The sequence below is a fragment of the Phodopus roborovskii genome, unplaced genomic scaffold (genome assembly GCF_943737965.1).
Source record: "Phodopus roborovskii unplaced genomic scaffold, PHOROB, whole genome shotgun sequence".
NCBI lineage: Eukaryota > Metazoa > Chordata > Mammalia > Rodentia > Cricetidae > Phodopus > Phodopus roborovskii.
This window is the reverse complement of record NW_026126408.1, coordinates 11,078,650-11,099,011: the sequence shown is the minus strand read 5'-3', so window position 1 is coordinate 11,099,011 and position 20,362 is coordinate 11,078,650. Positions and strand designations below refer to the sequence as shown.

General features: G+C 43.7%; 2 protein-coding genes across 2 annotated transcripts; one reads left to right on the top strand and one right to left on the bottom strand.

The window, feature by feature from the left end:
• Positions 1-226: 226 nt before the first annotated feature.
• Cenpo (centromere protein O) lies at positions 227-10,507 on the bottom strand. The gene is made up of 6 exons (XM_051181722.1): positions 10,379-10,507; positions 8,234-8,400; positions 4,387-4,504; positions 3,338-3,597; positions 1,477-1,648; positions 227-886 (listed from the first exon to the last, which is right to left on the bottom strand). Exons 1-6 carry the CDS (start codon positions 10,422-10,424, stop codon positions 750-752), a joined length of 900 nt encoding a protein of 299 aa, XP_051037679.1. The 5' UTR covers positions 10,425-10,507; the 3' UTR covers positions 227-749.
• A 335-nt stretch (positions 10,508-10,842) lies between these two features.
• Positions 10,843-14,047, top strand: Ptrhd1 (peptidyl-tRNA hydrolase domain containing 1). The gene is made up of 2 exons (XM_051181720.1): positions 10,843-11,116; positions 13,340-14,047. Exons 1-2 carry the CDS (start codon positions 10,865-10,867, stop codon positions 13,508-13,510), a joined length of 423 nt encoding a protein of 140 aa, XP_051037677.1. The 5' UTR covers positions 10,843-10,864; the 3' UTR covers positions 13,511-14,047.
• Positions 14,048-20,362: the final 6,315 nt, after the last annotated feature.

Below are 20,362 nucleotides of genomic sequence, written 5' to 3'. Positions count from 1 at the left end.
TGCTGGGCCTGTGAAGTTTAAAGATCTTATTTGGGACTAGCAGAGGAGGAACAGGAAATGTAATGAGAGAACTTGACCAGCAGACAGGTCTAAACAGCTATGAAGAAGTCCTAAGCCAAGGAAGAAACCATGGTTAGGAGAAAAGGTGCTTTAAAGGCATCTAGGGATGGGAAGAGGACTGGACAGACAGCATGCCTGGAGCTTTCAGGAGGGAGACAAGTCAGGGGAGGGTTCAGTGATTTATGTGCAGATTCCTAACGGTGATTTCTCAAAGTGACTTCATGCGTCAGCTCTCAACCAAGGTATTTTAGGAAACAAAATATTAAGTACACAGAACCCCTAATTATAAAAAGTACTTTCTCCCACCAAATAGTGGCCTAGAACATGCTACCCCAAATCCAAGATTATACATGTTCCCTTCTTATCTACAAGTCCCATCATAGATTTATAGCTCCCACAAAAGCTACAGATGCTCACAAAATGTCTTCAGTTACTCCCAATGTAGCTGATTTTCAGCATGAATATATACATATGATCAAATCAACTGGTACTTATAAAGACAAGGAGATCTGTCCAGTCACACAGTGTCTACTCAACATGCTCTTTGTCCTTCCCATGAAGTGGGTATCTAATCTCATGGCAAGCTGGTATCCAGGCAAGCATTCTCCCTCCACAGCTTTTGCTGACAGGTCCTGAACTGCAGGCAGCATGAACATATTCGCTTCAGATGTGTCCACATAGAAAGTGTTTCAGGAGACCAGGCTCAAATCCAGCATTTCTACTTGTTTGGAAAAGGAAGCAAACACCTGGTGCAATGGCTTGGTTTGGAAGAGTATTTCATGAGCTGCTTTGTGTTCTTCCCAACAAGTGGTTGATGCTTCTGCCCCTAAAGGAAGAGATTCTGTCAAGCTCATGAATCCAACCAGGAACTCAGAACCAAATCACTGCTTTTCTGGACCCATGTGACTTATTCTGAGAACAGAAACTTAGAAAAAAAGAGACTAGAACAGTCTCTGGGTGTGAACTTGTGACATCATCACAATATTGCTTTTTAAAAAAAATTAGCACCTGTGTCAGATTATGATGGTACTTCTATGTGGCAGGTGAAAGCAAGTCTAGTTAGCCCTGAAAAGCTGCCACTTACAGAACTTACTCTAGAGGGTTAAGTGTATGCTAACTTCATCATAGGCAACCCCAGGACTCTGCCTTAGTTGTCTATCTTATGGATGGGGGAGGGCACATGTCCATGAAAACAGTCTGTAAATCAAAATTCTGGCCATCAGGAAAGACAACGGATGGGGAAAACTAAGGTAATGATGCTTAACATCTACAAAGAAGAAAAACTGTAGGCACATTTTCTTTGTATCTCAGTATATTTCTAGACAGAGAACAGAAGGGGCTTTAGGTAATGTACACTTCACTCCGTTTGCTTCAACTACAGCATGTATTTCTTCAGTGAGGCATGGTTCCTCATACCTGGACACGTCACAGTGACATCTGTGGGAAGAGCTGCTGTGAGGTTCTCATACTGCAATGTGGCACTAAAGGAAAAGGTCTGGCGTCCCTGATCCACTTCATAGGTAAACGACAGCAAGTTGCACAGGGCATTTCTCTGTAAAGGTCCAGTGAGGAAGGCGCTGAAGTCAGTCTGCAGGGGTAAGGAACAGTGAGAGGGCTTGCCGATTACTGCTCCACAGGTACTCTCCAGCCTCACAACACACAAAACTTAGTGGGAAGCGTTAGGGTGGAAGTGTCACCCCAACCCCTGGCATCCCTATACCCTTTCTGGAGCCAGATGAAGTTTCTACACTCTGATAAGCCTCTCCACCGATGCAGCAATCCAAACTAGATCAAGTCAAACCGAATTAGAAAACACCCACCTTTAATGGATACAATACCCCTGGATGGCCTTCCAGTCCCCCTAGGAGGAGGCAGGAAAAACCAGGAATCTGTTCTCTGGGGAGTGGTCTTCAGAATCTCTGGGGGAGGGGGCATCATTTGGCAGGCTTTCTGAGATGGAACAGAGTTTGGAGGGAGATGAGGAAGGAGGTCTTGGATGGAACCTCCACCTTAACATCCCAGACTCTCTGGGTGTGGATGCTGGGGGCTGGAGTGATCTCCACCTTAACATCCCAGACTCTTTGGGTGTGGATGCCAGGGGCTGGGGTGAAACTTTCACTGTAATAGGAAGCACTCAGTGGATCAGGGAACAGATAGGAGGAGACACTATTTCTGCAAGGAGCGACACTGAGGTTATCTTGTATGGAAAGACATTTTCTTTAACTGATACCTGGGCAGAGATGGAGCTGCCCAGCCAGAGTCACTTTCTTTGTATTCATTTCCTACCTATGGTTTCCCACTTGGAAGGTGGGCTGGAGTCAAACTGCAGTCCCCTATGGAATTGGACACTTGCATTTTGGGTCAGCAGCATAGCATTGAACACATAGCACCAGAGCTCAAAATCCTTGCTCAATTAACAGCATGACAACTGTCTGTCATGTAATAAAAATTAGAGGGTCACCAGCAGGAATGAGACCCTGTAACCAGGACCAGCCCTTCAACATCACTGAGAGCTGCAAAAGGGTATGACATAGAGAGGGAACTTGCTTGAAGAAACAAGAATAGAAATCCGAGTGCACAAGACAGGGTGGCACATGCCTGTCATTGACACTGAAGCTAAGGTGGGAGAATTGCTGATTATGAAGGTGGCCTGGCCTTCAAAGTCAGTTCCAGACCAGCCTGGGCTACAGAACGAACCCTTCTTTCAAACCAATCAACTGATCAAAAACAGTAAAGGTAATAGACAAACTTCTAGCTCAGTGTTAGGAAACCTAAGGGCAGGGGTGTGGCTTAGTGGCAGAGTACTTTCCCATCATGCACAAGGCCCTAGATCTAATCTCCATCCCTGCAAAAGAGAAATTTATATATAAATAATAAAAGCAAAATCAGCTATGTTGCCACACACTTTTAATCCCAGCATTTAGGAGGCAGAGATGGGTATATTGGCCCAAGTTCAAGACCAGGATGGGTTGTACATCCAGCTAGGACTGGAGAACTCTGTCTCAAAAATAAATGAGTCTTTTCTTTAAGAAAGCATTCTCCTAGCTGGGTGATGGTGGTGCACTTTTAATCCCAACACTCAGAACACAGAGACAGGCAGATCTCTATCAGTTCGAGGCCAGCCAGGACAGCAAGCAAGAGCTGTTACACAGAGAAACCTGGTCTTTTTTTAAAAAAAAAAAAAAAAAAAAAAAAGGAAAAGAAAACATGCTCCTTTGTCTTCCTTTGAAGTCTGTCTTGGGCAATAAAATCAGACACAAAATCCCTACACAAATACCTCAAGTAGGTCCATCTGGTACTTCCTTCCTGAGTAGGCGTTTAGGTACTCCCAGAGACTAAAGAGGAAGCGCTGGATATCAGTCTGTAAGTATGCTGTGGCTATCTTTTCCAGAGGGATGAAGACTGGGATGGAATGGTGATGAATCCGGAGTGGTTTCTCTATGACAAAGTCTACAAAGTAGGAATCCAGTAGGTTCCCCTCAAAGGCAGTGCTGATGCACACACAGACTCCATGGCTGGTCAACTTCCCGCTGAGCCCTAGGCAAACAACAAGACAATGCCTCTCAGATGTCAATCAAAGGTTGTAGGTTGCTCTCTGGACATTCTAGCAGCCTGCAGAAGGCTTGGTACACCAATACACAAGTGCTGTCCAAAAGAATAGTATCAGACACTCACTCTGACTGTTCACATGAGGAGTTGTTACAATTACGGAAAGAGGAGGAAATGAGAAGATATGCTAAATATCAAATACTGAGGAAGTTAGAAATTTTGTTTTATGTATTCTTTTTATTCCCTGAGTTCTAATTTACGATAGTTCTCCATTCCTCCCACAGTCTTCTATGGCATAGATGAAGAATAAATTCCTATTTATGCTGAAGCAGAGATCTGAAGTTCAAACCATGACCATTCCCATAACAAAGTTCTAGTAGATGCTGTGATCCTTTAATACAGCTCCTCATGTGTGGTCACCCCAGCCATAAAATTATTTTCATTGCTATTTCACAACTGTAATTTTGCTACTGTTTTGGACATGCAATCTCTGTGAAAGGGTCACTTGACACCTCCCCACCCCCGCAAAGGGGTCATGACTCACAGGTTGAGATTCACAGTTGAGAACCTAGAAAATGAGTATCATGAAAAGAAAGCACTTTGGCCAGCTACCAGCCACCAATCTTTTCCTGTCTAAAGAGGCTGACCTTATAGGCAGACAGGCCTACAAAGCAGCATGCCAGCTTGTGTATGTATGGCAGTGTGTGAAAGTAAGTTCTCAGGAGCCAAGCCTAATAATACAGCTAGCCAACAAGTCAGATGAGAACGAAGGCCTACCTGTAAAACGATAAGCCCGTAGAATGCTTTTCACATTTCCCCATTGCCTTGCCAGATCCTCCGGCTCACTGAGCTCCACTGTTCTGTTTGGATCTTCATTGGCCGAAGATACTTTAATCTGCAGGACATGCAGCAAAGCTAACTAGTTACAACAGAGGTACCACAAAGTCTCAGCCACCATTTGGTTGCATAAAAATAAGGGCAGTTTCTCTATTGTATAAGGTATCCGTGATCACTCAGTTGGTGCTGTGACATACATGAGAGGGAGAGAATGTAGGGGTCATGATGTGAGGGACTGGGTATAGAACTGTGAGCTAATGAACCAGGATCCTGATGGCAACCGAGAAGACTTCAGAAGAGCAAGCAAAGGGTGTGAACAAGACAGATGCCATGGAAAGGCAAAGCTGGAAAAGCCAATACTCAGACTTGCACTTGCAGCTACCTTTTCCTCAGAGGGTTAAGTGTGCAAGCGGAATGAACCACACAAATAACCAGGCAAACAGAAAATGATCTGAAGGTATTAGAGAAAATCCAAATACAATTGAGACGAAAAGAACCCCAACAACAACAAAATGCTTTTGAAGGACTATACACAATGACTTCCCAGGAAGGAAGAGACATTATCTTCAGTGATGTTGCCATTGGTAAGATTCCCATACTCCTGTAAACAAACCTTACTCATACCCTTATATGCAACCAAATGAAAGGCACTGGGCCACTACATTGAAAAACAAAAAACCCCATGAAAGTAGAAGGGAGCAGGTTGGGAAAAGGAACCAGGGGTGGGGAATAAAGGGTATTGGGAATACAACATACATATGTAAAAATGTCATAATGAAACCCAATATAAGAAACAATATTAAGAAAAGATTAAATGAAACAGGTATGAGCAAAAACAAGGATAGAATCAGTATAGGAAAACACAAACTAAACAAACAAACAAACAAACAAACCCCAAAAAAACCAAAACACTGTTCATAGGAACCCCAGAAACATAGCAAAGAGTGCCACTGAAGCATTACCTGAAATGATAATGGTCACATTTTTTCAATAAATGAAAAAGTTCAAGTAACAAACGCCATACCTGATCTCATTATGGCATAAACTGTCAGATACCAAAGACACAAAGACAGAATATAAAGTTAAAAAAAGAAAGAAAGAAAGAAAGAAAGAAAGAAAGGAAGAAAAAAAAGAAATCACATTCAAACAAGAATTATCACTTGGTAAGATTAATATCTAATTTTGGAGACATGCGCCTGGAGATAACAGATAACATTCTTAAAGTATTTTTTAAAAAAATACAAAAAAGATGTCTAACTTAAGACTCCAAATGTCAAAGGTATTCCTTTACTCCCCCCTCTCCCCCCCCCCCCTTTTGCTTTGAGATGAGGTCTCTCATGTAGCTCTGGCTGTCCTGGAACTCAGAGATGCACCTATGTCTGCCTCAAGTGATGGAACTAAAGGTGTGCACCAAATCTGGCCTTCAAATGTATACAACAGAACATTCAGTTAGGAAAACATCTAAAAGATAAAACCACACACTTCAGGGGTTACCAAACGACAGTTTGTGATAACAGCTGAAGCTGGTCCTGAATTCTGAATCTTTCTTCCTTAACCTCCCAATTGTTGGCATTACAGAGCCTGTGCTACCATGACCAGCAGGGTGCTTTTTAAAAATTAGGTTTAACCAGCACACACCATGCCCATTTTTACACATCTTTCTTACAAACAAAGCAGAGTTGTGTAGCTGCTACAGACATCACAGCCTATGATACCTGCTCCTCAAAAAATAAGGCCCGCTGTAAAACAGATCAATGAAACCAAACAATCTAGGGATGACCAACTACAAGTGATCTTTCCAAGATTTCTGTTTGGGAGGCATACTGGGAGGCAGTGGGGGTAAGCATGAGCTATCTCTGAAAGATGAAACAAAATATAAAAATAACAGATGAAGATTTATGAACAAGAACACAAAGTTAAATTTCAAAACCGATCTCCACTTATATAGAGTGGAAGGCAAGCCATAGTCTAAAAGTAAAGATCTCAAATGCAAAACATATAAAGAAAAAATCCTAGCCGATGAAATTTATTTGTTTATTTCAAAGGCTTTAAGAATACTTAGAAGAATCCGAGAATCTAACACAGCATGGGCACAGCACAGTGCTGAAGGGAGGTTGAATCTAGGACCTACTGCAGATATCCAAATCTATGGATACTCAAGTCAGTTGCCTAAAATAAAAGACCAGAGTATTTGCATATAACCTCCATTTCCTGTATACTTTAAATTACCTCCAGATTATCAACAATGTAATTATATATCATAAAAACAGTTTAATTCTGCTCTTTAGAGAATGACAAAGAAAAGTCAAATACAAATTAAGTCTATAGCAAGATACTATTACACTCCCATCATGACGACAAATTTTTAAAACTGACAATGCCACATCCCGGTAAAGTTGCAAAACAACAGAAACTTCAGTAGCCACTGTTGGGACCATAAAACGGGCACATGTACTTTACAAGGTGGCAGTACTCACTAAAGTTAATAGGCAGGTTCCATGTCCTAGAATTTCTACTAAGGCTTGTACAGAATAGGAAAGTATTGTTTTTAATGAAACAAAAGCAATAAGAATATCACAGCAGCAGCAATCTTCACAATAAACCCAAAGTGAAACAACCCAAATGGCCCACATGACATCAAATAGGTAAATCATAAGACAACTGTGGACCAGCAGTGGTGCTGCACACCTTTAATCCCAGCACTCAGGAGGCAGAGGTCAGCCTGGTGTACAGAGTGAGTTCCAGAACAGGCAGGGCTGTTACACAAAGAAATCCTGTCTCAGAAAACAACACAACAACAAAAAAGGCAGGACTGCCACACAGTGATGATCTAAATCAATCTCTCTTGATAAAATAAGCAAGACAGGAGAGTTTATGTCCTACAGCTGTATGAAATTCAAGCCAGGTGTGGTGACATGAACTCTGAGTCAAGAAGACTGCATGATCTGGTACAGCCTGAGTTAGAGTTAATTCAAGCCTGGCTAAGTAGCAAGATCCAAAACATTGTTCAAAATCAGGTAAAAGTCATTCTTGGTAACAGATCTGGATCCTTGTTACATGGAACGGCGGGATTAACAGAGGCAAAAGGAGAATTCTGGAGTACTGGTAACATCCCATGCTTTTCACTCCTGGTAGAAACTTGGCTGTATTTCATCAAGATGTGCAATGCCCTCTTCACATTACATATACTTTGCTTCAATTAAAAAAGTGAATTAAAGAAAAGGGGGAGGAAGAGTAGGGAGGTAGGGAAGGAACCGGCAGGAAGGCCAGCTTTAACTAAGTGGTTACTGATTTAGTGGAAAAATGGAAATATTAAGAGTCCCCCAAACTACTATAATTATCCTAGGATCCAACCAACCTGGTAAGTGAGTTTACCACATATGCTGATAATACTTAATGCATGGCAGAGGAGAAGTACAAAGACAGAAAAAACGACCATTGGGACAGATCTGCTCACTGGACCTTAGCTAGAGTGGAAACCAGAAAGAAGGACTGGCCAATGCTCACTGTGAAATTCTGAGACTGGGTGACAGAACACTGGCACCAATGGCAGAATTATAATCGACTTACATCTGCTGAGGTTGAAGTGCCAGATCAGGTTCTGTGAGAGAAAGCTGAGGCTTGCCTTGCGCCTCACCACCTGACAATTATTAGTCACTATTTCATAGATCTGTTTTATCTGAAGGGAATCAAAGACTTGAAACCAATCCAGTACGACCCCAAGTAAAACACATGATTCTGATTGATCTTCACACCCCAGGAGAGCTGACAAGGCTTTCCCACTCACTGTGGCTCGACGTTGCTTCACTTCAGCCCTCAGCTTATCTCGCTGTCTCCGCAGTTCATGAATCTTGGTTCTCAGAGAACTTTCTTTTGTGTGAACTGTCAGCTCCTCAGACCTTCTACTCGATCTGTTCATCTGAGCCTCTAGTCTTTCCAGGTGAGCTAAAACACCTGGGGGGGGGGGGATTGGACATGGTTTAACTCTGGCAAAACATATACTCTAAGAAGTAACAGTTTGCTGTGCTAAACGCTGACCAAAAGCAGCAACTTAGGAAAGAAAGTCAGAGAAACTTCTGACAGGAACTGAAGCAAATGGAAGAATACTGCTAGCTGGCTTGCTCAGTTTGCTTTCTTCTAAGACCCAGAACCATCTGCTCTGGAGGTAGCAGGAACCGAAGCAGAGATCATGGAGGAACATACTACCTGACTTGTGAAAACTGCTTGGCTAGCTTTCATATACAACCCAGGACCACCTGCCCAGGGCTGTTCCATCCACGGTGTGTTAGGCCCTCCTCCCTTTATTAGCAATCAAGAAAATGGCCTAAGAAATGCCCATGGACCAATCTGATGAGGTAATTCCTCATGAGGGTCCCTCTTCACAGGTGTTATCAAGTTGACAACCAAAAACAGGCATCACAATAAATGTCTCACTTATCTAGAATTTGGGGCGGCTAAATTGTTAAATAAGTGAATTAAGGGCAAATTTTCTTATTTATTGAGACATGGCCTCTTCTAACATGGCTGGCCTTGAACTCAGAGATCCACCTGCTTCTAGCACAGTGCTGGAATTAAAGGCGTGTGCCACCACACCTGGCTCTGCCATAAATTTATAAAAACCAGAGGGCCAAACAACCAAACCAGAGACCATCAACCTCTCCACTGAATACTGGTAAAAGCACTCGCTAATCAGGACACTTTTTGAAAGAGAACAAGAGACTCGGACCTATCTGTTGCTTGCTTTGGATGCAGCAGCACCTCATCTAAGCCTGTTTATCACAGAAGGACAATTCTCAATAGCTTTACCACAAACCAGATGAAACCTCTCCATAGAAGTCCTATGCTTCTAACATTAAGACCCCATGTAACTAGGTTCCTAAAGCAGATCCAGTATCTACTTTGCTGGGTCCACAAGAATACACGAACACACACCCTTGTTCACTTGTCTTGGGACAGCCCAGACTTAGCTCATTCATCTACGAACTAAGTCAAAGCTAGACATCATTCCTAATGTATATCTTATATAAAAAAAAACTTGCATAATACCAAGAGACACAATATGCATAGCACCATGTTTCACTTGTGTTTCTTATGGTTATTCACTGACTATCTTCTTTTACTTCCTGGGGAGCCTCAGCACTATAGTTAACAACTTTTCTCTGCTGTATCCAGTTCCTCTCCATGCTCATACAACAAAACAGCCACAATTACCAAGCAGAGGGAGAAAACCCACCTACTCTAATCCACAGGGCACTAGCCAAATGTTTCAATCTTTTGGATGGAAGAGATAAGGGAACTGTAGAACTAACTGTCCAGGTGGGCCTGCTGATCATTCACAACTTTCACTTGTGACTTGTCTCAGACAGTTGTGCTGGCTCACAGAATTGAGGGGAAGAAGGATCACTGTGCATTCCACTCCACCTGGGGATACAAAGTATTTCAGTCCTACCAGCAGCTCTCAACCTTCCTGATGCCGCTAATACACTTAATACAGTTCCTCATGTTGGGGTAATGAACCCTACCATAAAATTTTCGTTGCTACTTCGTTGCTGTTATTTTGCTACTGTTATGAATAGTAATGTAAATATTTTTGGAGACAGAGGTTTGCCAAAGGGTTCAGAACTAGAGTATGGATTACATGCGGCTGCAACACCATTTTAACCCTGAATCATCAAACTTAACTTGTAATTTTGAAGTAACAATTTCAACCCATATGTCGTTTATTACCTCAAACCAAAATTTTAAAAATAATAGAAGGGAAGAAACTGAGGCAGAACTGTAATGTGTCCAAATCACAGTATTTATAAACGCAGAGCCCCCGAATCAAACCCAAATCTAGTCAACAAAGTTACTGCCCCAGAGGCCCCTCTTTAGTAAGAAGGTCTGGAAAGAGTTCTTCCTGCGGCACTGGGGAAGCCAACCTTCTCAATACCTCCTTTGCACTCTCCGCCTAGACACAATGTATTCGCAGAATCCATCTCCTCTTCAGCTTCTCAAGAGCTTTTTCCTACGAAGCTGGCCGGACAGCATAAGTTGAACATGGACCCAAACGTCCTTGACTGCGAACAAGAAAAGACAACTATCTATCTATGACACTTGCAGAAACCCTGAGGGTCCCGGGATAAACAAGGCGTCCCCGCCTCCTCCCTCGCCTCGTACTTTTGTCAGATGTGTCCACGCCTACCTCACCGCCGCGGCAGCCTGATGCAGCAGGGCTTGCCCCGAACACCGAAGGGGCTGTGCAGGACTGCTAATCCGTCTGCCGCCAGGACTGGCTGTCTCTTCAGTGCGTCCTCACTCGGGATCCAGTTTAAGATTTCCCGCCGACAGCGCCTTCAAAAACGTAAACCACCATCATGCTTTGCGGTTCCGCCGTACAAAAACATGGCGGCACCCACGGCTCCACCCTAATCCCAGCATGCACCGCAGAGTCGGTCCGGCCCTTCAGATCGTCAGGAAGATGGCAGGCTCTGGGGCGGAGCCGCAGATCCTTGTGCAGTACTTAGTGTTACGAAAGGATCTATCTCAGGCTCCTTTTTCCTGGCCCACGGGCGCATTGGTAGCGCAGGCTTGTCATGCCGCCACCGCAGCCTTGCACATTCACCGAGATCATCCACACACGGTCGCTTATCTCCGGGAGCTAGGGCGCATGCGCAAGGTGGTTCTCGAGGTGAGTCATGGGAGTGTAACCGGAAGAAAGCTAAGGGATGGATATGCAGGGGCCGGAAGTAGGTGTACTCGGGCCCAAACTTTGACTTCCGGATGTACGAGCAGCTTGGTTGTTGGAGGGATCTATTAGAGTTTGGGCAATTGTCTGCGGGATGAGCTGCCACGCAGTGAACCTTCCCCCGGGCAGGGCATGGCTGTGAAGAGCAGACATAGACCCCGCTGTTACAGGCGTCTCGGCACTGTTGGTTCACCAGAAACTGCTTGTTCACGTGTCCCTTAGATCCCTGGGAGGGCGGAGCTGGGGAAGCCTGGTCCTTCCTTTCTCCTGCAGCCGCATGTCTTTTAAAACTGTGCCTAAAAGTACCACTGCCTTAATAAACATGGCTAGTAAGGAAAATAGAAGCCATTTGTTAAGAAGGAAAAAGGCACTCACTTGGGAAAAGGCATATATTTTTAAAAGCTCTGAGCTTCGAGTCTCATGACTGTCATTTATGTAGCACCTGCTTCTCTAGAGAGACAGTTGTGCAGGAAAGCACTGTCAAGGGGAGGATGGACGAATAATGGCCAAAGGGACCATCGTGCCAACCTACCTGTTTACATCTGCTTTCCATCAATGTAGGTGACTTACATGCCTATTAGATTAACTTGAAAATTTTAAAAGGATACTTAAATTATGTGTATGTGTGTGAGTATATATGCACATGCGTATGCTTGGAAGGCAGAGAGGGTGTAGAGTCTTCTGGAGCTGTAGTTACAGGCGGTGTGAGTAACCCAATGTGGGTACTGGGAACCAAAGTCTGGTCCTGTTAGAGCAGTATTCCCTGGAGACTGAATCATCTCTTTCAACCCTGGACTATCTCTTTAAGAGTCAGGTCAGCAGTATGTTCTTTACCAGAAAGCCTGGTGCTAGATCAAGGCGACCCTCCCACTTCCCTATTCCCATTCAGCAGGGACTTCCTCCTGCAGATTAAGCACAAACCACACCCAAACACTTGTTTTCATAGAGAGAACCTTTATTAAGTGGGGGAAGAAAAGTGGCTGCTTTCTGAATCAGACAGAAAATGGCAGCAAATGACCTTGCAGGTATATTTGGTGGTGGGGTGGTTTTTTTGAGACAGGGTTTCTTTGTGTAGCCTTGGTTGTCCTAGAACTAACTCTGTAGACCCAGCTGGCCTCTAACTCACAGAGATCCACCTGCCTCTGCCTCCCAAGTACTGGGAATAAAGTTGTGTTTCCATCTGGGTCAAGGGTTAGGCCTTAGATTCTATTCTATTCTGCTGACCAAAAAGCATATAATGGAGTAAATTAAAAACTCAAGGGTTGGTGAGATGACTCATTGGGTAAAGGCACATGCCACCAAGCTTGACAAGCTCAGCTGATGGAGAGAACCAAATCTTGCAAGTTATCCTCAGTGTACAGGCATAATACAGTATTCTAGTTTGCTATTTGCTGCTGGGATAAACACCATAACCAAAAAGCAACTTGGGAAGGAAAGGGTTTGTTACATTTTTTTTTTTTTTTTTTGATTTTTCAAGACAGGGAGCTTTGGAATCTGCCCTGAAACTCACAGATATCCACCTGCCTCCTTAGTGCTGGGATTAAAGGAGTGCGTCACCACCCATTGGTTTGTTACACCTTATAGGTTACATGCATCCTCTAGGGAAGCCAAAGCAGGAACTCAGGGCAGGAGCAAGCAGAAACCACAGAAGGAGCACTGCTTTCTGGCTTGCTTCCCTTACTTTCCCAGCTACCTTACTTACACAGTTAAGGCCCACTTGCGTTGGGATGGTACTGCCCACAGTGGACTGAGCTCTCCTACATCAAATAGTTGAGAGATGTGTTCTGCTTGAGCCTGAGGGGCTGAGAGCGCAAGAAGGAAGGTACATGTAATTTTAGAACTCTTTCCAGTAGTCAGCCGAGTCAGAGCTGACTGATGAGGGTAAACTGCTACAGGTGCCAGCTGTAGGGAAACTAGAAACTACAGCATTCAAGAGGAAAGAGAAAATTGCATTTTATTAACAGACTATTAAGCCTCCATCTCTGTCCCCTCTCAACCACTTCTATAAGTGTGGGAATAGCAAACCAGGGGATAAAACTGTTGCTATATAGTTCTTCTGTGGAGCCACATCATCTCCAGTTTCAGAGCCCCCTCCACCCCCTTGGGACCCTCTGACACTTCCTAAATGGGTCATTCAGTCTGGGTTTTGTGTTCTGCAACTTGTAGGCAGCTGACGAGACCACCTTGAAGGAGCTGGCAGAGGCCCTGCAACAGAAAGAGATCGACCACATGCTATGGCTTGAGCAGCCAGAGAATATTGCCACGTGCATCGCCCTCAGGCCATACCCCAAGGAAGAAGTGAGCCAGTATTTGAAGAAGTTCCGATTGTTCAAGTGATGGCTGTTCTGGTAGAATTGGATGTCCATTGGGTCCAGGAGCCAAATGGCCTCCATCCTGAAGCATTGTGGACTCCTTTTAGTGTTGATGTGCTCTTCCCTTCCAGTTATGATGGTTTCTTAAGAGCCAGCACAAACTCAAATTAAAACCATCATTAACAAATACTTTCTATTAGCGTTATTATCACCAACAAGTTCAAGTGAGGGAAGCTGGTAAGCAGCATTATTATCTTGTGGGTCACTGCTCAAACAGAAGATACTTTTTGTTAGACCTCTTTTAATCATACAGGTTTAAAGTGTTGCCTTTGAGTTCTTTACCTATCCTATCCCTTTCTGCTTCCCAATCACTGGCCTCTAGTCTCTAGTGTAGTAATAGAATCTTCTTCATCTTTCTCTTTTCTGTCTTATGAATTCAATTAAGCACTATCACCTTCATACACTCTTTCTAGCTAAAAAAAAAAAAATCCCCTTCTCTAAACATGTATACATGACAGTGCACTGTTCAAAAATATTTCTGTAAGCATTTGTACACAACAACAGAAATTGATCAAACATTTGTGAAGTAAAGTTTGTATGGAGTAATTTGTTCAGTAGCTACCTCTTAGATGAGAGATGAAAGCCAGGAGTGGTGGTTCATGCCTGTAATCTCTGCATCTGGGAGGCTGGGGCAGGGGAATTGTCCTGAGTTCAAGGCTGACATTCTGTGCTACTGAGCAAGACTGGGTCTCAAGCTGAAAATATTAAGGTGAGTGAATTGGTCAGTGCCCTCTCCCTATAAAATGTGTGATAATTAACTTATGAAGACAAAGGACTTTCTTTGGCTCTCTGTTTTTGAGGTCCTAGGAGAAGACTTAGGCAGACTGGTGGCATTAGGTGGCAATGGATGGCAAAGATGAGCAATGTGGCAAAGCCTACTCCCAAGCTGGAATCTCCAACTCATGTCTGCTTGACCCAGAAAGCCCCATTCCTCTCTCTCCAAGCCCCACTGTGTGGTGTGTGTGTGTGTGTGTGTGTGTGTGTGTGTGTGTGTGTGTGTGTGTGTGTGTGTGTGTGCTGCTTTATTTCAGCCACATGGCTTGGCTTTCTCTGGGACTGGAGGGCTCATCTGGGAGTTACTTTGTTCAAATATACCTGTTATTTTGCTTTTTCAGTTCAGGTTGACCTGGCTTACTGTGTTGGCAGGGAAACCTACTACAATTAGAACAGAACAAGGAAGAGGCTGGTGCTCCACAATTCCTTCAACAGCATTTTCTCAGCTACCTAAAGACTTCCCATTAGACCCTGTCTCCTGAAGGCTGCATTGCCTTCCAGTAGGGGCAAGTACTTAGCATGGGGACTTCTGGGACACATTTCCCTGATGGGTAGAGAGTTCCAGGAGGAATTGTTCCAGTGCAGAGGGCAGTGCAAGGCCCAGGAAGCCAAATGAACCTCAGAGTAGAAAAGCACACAGAGCAGCATAAATCACTGAAAAAGCTTTAGCGGTCAGGAGTGCACTGTGCAAAATCAGGGAAAACAGTTTAAAGAGCGTAAGGGTGAAAACTAGATTATAGTTTACTGAGACAAGAATGGGAGGGAAGATAAGCACTGGGGGATATTTCAGGAAATTCAAAGGGAAGAAAGACAGTAATAATTGAAGGGAGGCTGCGTCCCATATGAGGAACTGTTTCCATGTTTGAGCAAGATAATAGGTAAGGACACACACTGGCTCACAGCCAATTGCAGACTCTACCACCACCTTCTGGCCTCCATGGGCACAGCACATACATATGCATGCAAACACATACATGTAAAATGAATTTATACTTGATCTTAGCCAAAAGGCCAAGAAACAGTGTAAAGTGAATTTAAAAGCTTTAAATTTAATTAAAATATTTATTTTATGTGCACAGGTATTGTCTGCATGTGGGTTTGTGCCCACAGAGGCCAGAATGGGGCTTTTGATCCCCTGGAATTACAGGTGTTTGCGAGCCACCATGTGGTTGCTGGGAACAAAACTCAGGTCCTCTAGAACAGCAGCCAGTGATCTTAATTTCTGAGCCATTGCTCTCCCCTCCCAAAGAGGGAAAAAAAAGTAGAGCAGACAATGGGTATGGAGGAAGGTAAGGAGAAGAAAGGTTAAAATTACTAAATGAACTGATTTTTTTTTAAAGTCCAGAGAAAATGAGACAAGGTGGAGCATTTGATTACAGTGTAACATAACTTAAATCGGGAGATGGCTCTTATACTTGGAGGCTCTCTTAAGCCAGTTCCCTCACAAAATAATTTTGGAATCAGTGCATTGGTAAGTACAGCACCTGTAAGAGTCTGGGTGCTTGATTCTGGGGCCATAGCACAGGACACAGTGAAACATAGCTCCCAAGAGCTGCACACAAAGAGCTCTGTGGCATGAGCCCAGTGTTTGATTCTATCCTCCTGTTTAGAAGTGATGCTGCCCAGCATGTGCCAGGTACTCCCTGAATGCTTTCCAAGTAGGAGGCTGGTTCCTGTGATACTGCAGCTTAAAGTACTTGGATTCTGAATATTGTAGTAAAATGTGATAGAGTCAGAGATGGATGAATGTCTGTATGGACAGGAGATGGTCACTCAGGTAAATGTTTAAAGTACAGGGAGTGTAAATTTCTCAAGTTAGGAGGGAAAAGCAGTAGATGCCTTTAGCAGTATCAGTTTGGACCAGTGGTTCTCTGAATGTGTTCTGGAGCCTCAGGTCAGCATCACTGGCCACTTGTCAGAAATGCTAGTTCTGAAGACCCACTGGTGAGAACCTAGGGCTGCCTGAAGGCAGCTGATTTTCTGGAAGCCCTTCGCTGAAAAGCTGAATAATGAACATGTATGGTTGGGAATCAACCCATTGGTATGTGACAGACTTTTCCTGGGGAGAGGAAATGTGTACACTTCTACTCGCCTCAGGTAGAGAGCCCATGACAGACTAATGCTGTGGCATAGTCCTTTTGTACACTGTAAATGTGCATTGCTCTCATTGTTAATAAAAAGCTGATTGGTCAATGGCTGAGCAGGAAAAGGTTGGGCCAGACAGCCTGAAACAGACAGAATGCTGGGATGAGGAAGGGTGGAGTCAGAGGAGATGCCAGCCAGCCTCCCTGGAAACAGAATGTGTATTAAATGAGGTAACAAGCCATGAGCCACATGGCAAAGCACAGATGAGAAATATGAGTTAACTGTAAGAGTTAACTAGTAACAAGGCTGACCAATCAACTGAGCATTTATAATTAATATAAGCCTCCACATATACAGACCAAAATACAGATGCCACTAAAATCCAACTTGGTGAACCAATTAGTTGTATTGGGGTTACTTACAGGAATATGAGTAAGGGTTACTTACAGGGGCAGAGATGACTCAAAAACATCTGGATCACAAAGCCTGCCACAGCACAAGTGAGAGCTTACACAAGCTGAAACTTGGAGCACAATGCACAGCCGGCAGGGAGTCCAGCATGTTGGAGAGTGTTCTTTCCAGGTAGCCCAGCTGGTGAAGCCCCCGCCCCCCCCCCCAGGCAGCTTGGCTAGTTTCTGCTTCTTTCTGGCTTGATTACCTGAGAGGATCTTTATTATTTACTCTTGGGGAGGAGGGGCCTAGTGAATCACTAGCCAAGCTGCCTGAAGCTCTTTTGAGTTGACTACTTTCCTTCTTAGGGAGCTTCCCTACAGGGTGGAATGTTTCAATCTCAGGATGAAACTGCTACATGACACCTATTCTGGGAACTGGGCATATAATATGGTCAGTTGATAGAATGCTTCAAGAATGCACCAAGCTCTGGGTTTGACTCCTAATATCATTAAAATAGACATGGTGGTATAATACCACCATTACAGGCCCATAATACCAGCACTCAGGAGATCAAGGATCAGAGGTTCTAACTCATCTTGGCTACATAGTGGGTTCAAGGCCAGTCTGGGCTATTGTCTCAACAAAAGCCACAACAAAAACCCAACAAATAACAATAAAACCTATTCTGTGTCCTTAAAACATGCTCTCTGGAAGGAGCCAATGTGGAGGGCAGAGATCTGGCTGTGATTTCACTCTGTATCTAACTAACACACACACACACACACCTGATTACAAAAAGGGCATGTTGACCAACAGGATATAGGATATGCCCTTGAAAAGGCTTCTCTGCCCTGCGAAGCCTTTTATTTTTGATTGGAAAAGTGCTTCCATATGGCCTATCCTGGCAAATCTGTGGTGCAGGTAGCCTTGCCCCAGCATTTACAGAAAGGAATCAACTTGCTTAAGACCAAAGCCTGTGGCAGGAGCTGAGATTGAAGCTCAGGTCTTCTGTCTGTTTTGATTTTGTACTTTCTCCATGCCATCTACAAATTTGGTCTTCTACGGTTGAGATACCAGTTAGGTGCTTTAGAAAGGGACCACAAGTTGTCCAAGCACAGGAACTCTGTAGCTGCCTGGGAAATTGTTTACTTCACATTCACATTTAATTAATTCACATTCTCAAATAAATTAGTACCTAGAGCTCAGTTATCACCAGATGAGCTGGCAATTGAGTTTCTGAACTTGTAAAGTGAGGATCAAAGCTTAAGTCACTGTTCTTTGTGGCACTAGGAGTGAAATGGGCTTCCCTATTGGGGATATGAGAAATAACTTTTATGTTTCTTCCCTGCACAACTTCCTATAGACTTTCTGTCCTGGGACATCTACTTCTTCCTGCTCCATGGGTCTTGGCATAAGCACAAGGAACTGTTCTCATGGATATTTCTGCCCTGGGACATCTATTTCCTCCTGCTTTCTGGGTCTTGGCATAAGCATAGGGAGCTGCTGTTTTCACTGATGGCATGTTGTTAGTGTAACAAAGCCACTATGATTGTGTCTCTGGTTTTAGCTGTGTTGGGAGGTCAAGCTCAGAACAGCTCCAGCCTCTTTTTTCTAAGATCGATATAGATGGGCTTTGAAAGTGATCTACAGTGGGATTTAGCCATGGTAGGTTTGCAATGTCAAAAAAAGAAGGAAAAAGAAAGGAAGGAAGGAAGGAAGAAAAGGAAGAAAAGACTCTCAAGTTCTGAACCTAGGTTCTTGGGAGATGGGAGGCAAGAGAAAATACAAACCAAGAAAATGAGAGCTAATACTTAGTGGCTTTCTGCTGTCATGGGAAGCAATAAAGAGACCAAATCCCTTACCTTCAAACTAGCAAACTTTGATAGATTTGTTCCTTGAAACTCAGAAAGCCAAACCAGTGAACCCAAAGTAATCATCATAGATAGATTATCCCTCCCATGGGATGAGGAAGGGTCAAGTGGAGCATCAGGCTAAAGGTGTTGATTAATTACATTCCATCTGCAAAGGGAGCTGCCAAGAGTGTGGATGAAGCCACCAACCCTGTCCCTTACTATGGGTGTAGGAAGTTCTTGACAAGTACAAGCAGCAATGGCTCCATCTGATAACAGATACATTCTGGGAATGAGAGGAAACTGACACAGCTGCTGGAATAGAAACTGAACTGGAGGGGATACGATGTTACTTATTAACAATATAAACGGGAAGATCAAGGCAGCTGACAGCTCCAGAGGATTTGAAATTAAGACTCAGCTCAGCTATGCAATGGGCATGCAACTGTGACTCAGACAAATCCTCTACAGGACAATTGTGAGGTCAAATTGAGTTTGTGTGACTGTATCACAACTACTCTATGCCCCCCTGGTCTTCTTGGCCTGTACATGCTGTGCTTGCTCCACCCCGAGCTACCTCAGTGTTTACTTTTTAAAATACATTTTCACTTTTCTTTTTCTTACCTGATTGCATTGTCTAGGACATCTCATACAGTGGCAGTGATGCTAATTGGAATTCATGGTTTATTCTCAGTTCAACAAGAATGCTTTTAATATTTTTACTGAATCAGATTAAGGGGGCTCTTTTTTTGCCACATTTTCCAAAATTGAAACAACATAAACAGATTTAAAAATTCAAATACCTTTTTGTATCTATGGAGGCAACTACATGACCTTTCTCTGCTTTTACAGTGGTGAATTACACTGCTAGATTCCAAATATCAAATCATCTTTATTTTTGGAATAAACTTCCCTGGAAGGGGATGGCTTGACTTCAAACCAGTCTCTTTAAAGACCAATGATAATTTCCTTCTGTATCTTCAACTCCAACTTCTTCCCTAAGTTTCAGGTCTATACAGATCTGGGCAGCTGCTGATCTGAGTTCACTGGATGCCTAATGAGAAGCTCAAATGTACAACAGAAAGAGAAGCAAATATGTGTCTCCTCCTCACCTCTGTTACGGCTGTCCCATCCTGCCAGTACTCCTGTCTCACACCCTGCATCAGATACGCCAGCAGGTGCCTGTGTCTGAGGATCACTGTTGGTTCAGTTCATTGCCTCTTGCTGCTGCAGCACCTCCCAGAAGGCCTCCTTGCTTCTGCATTTGCTTTCTTTGCAGCTGTTTTTTGTAGGGGGACCTTTCTGTCCTGCCAGCCAATCCTCAAATAACCACACAGAGGTTTAATATTAGTTATGAATGCTAGGCTGATAGCTTAGGCTCATTTTTAGCTAGCTCTTGTAACTTGAACCAACCCATTCCTATTAATCCATGTGCTGTCCCAAGGCTCACTCTCCTCACGCGTGTACTTCCCATCCTGTTTGCTCTGCATCTCATGGTGTCTCCTCTGACTCCACCTTTCTCCCCAGCATTCTGTCTGCTTCAAAAGTCCTGCCTAGTCATCTGCCAATCAGCTCTTTATTAACAATGAAAGCAACACTTCTCCACAGTGTACAGAAGGCTTATTTGACAACATGTTTTCAATATAAAAGTACCTTAGTACTGTAGGGAGTATGGTTTTTCTGCCCGCAGCCTGGTCTTGTCCCACTGCCGTGCC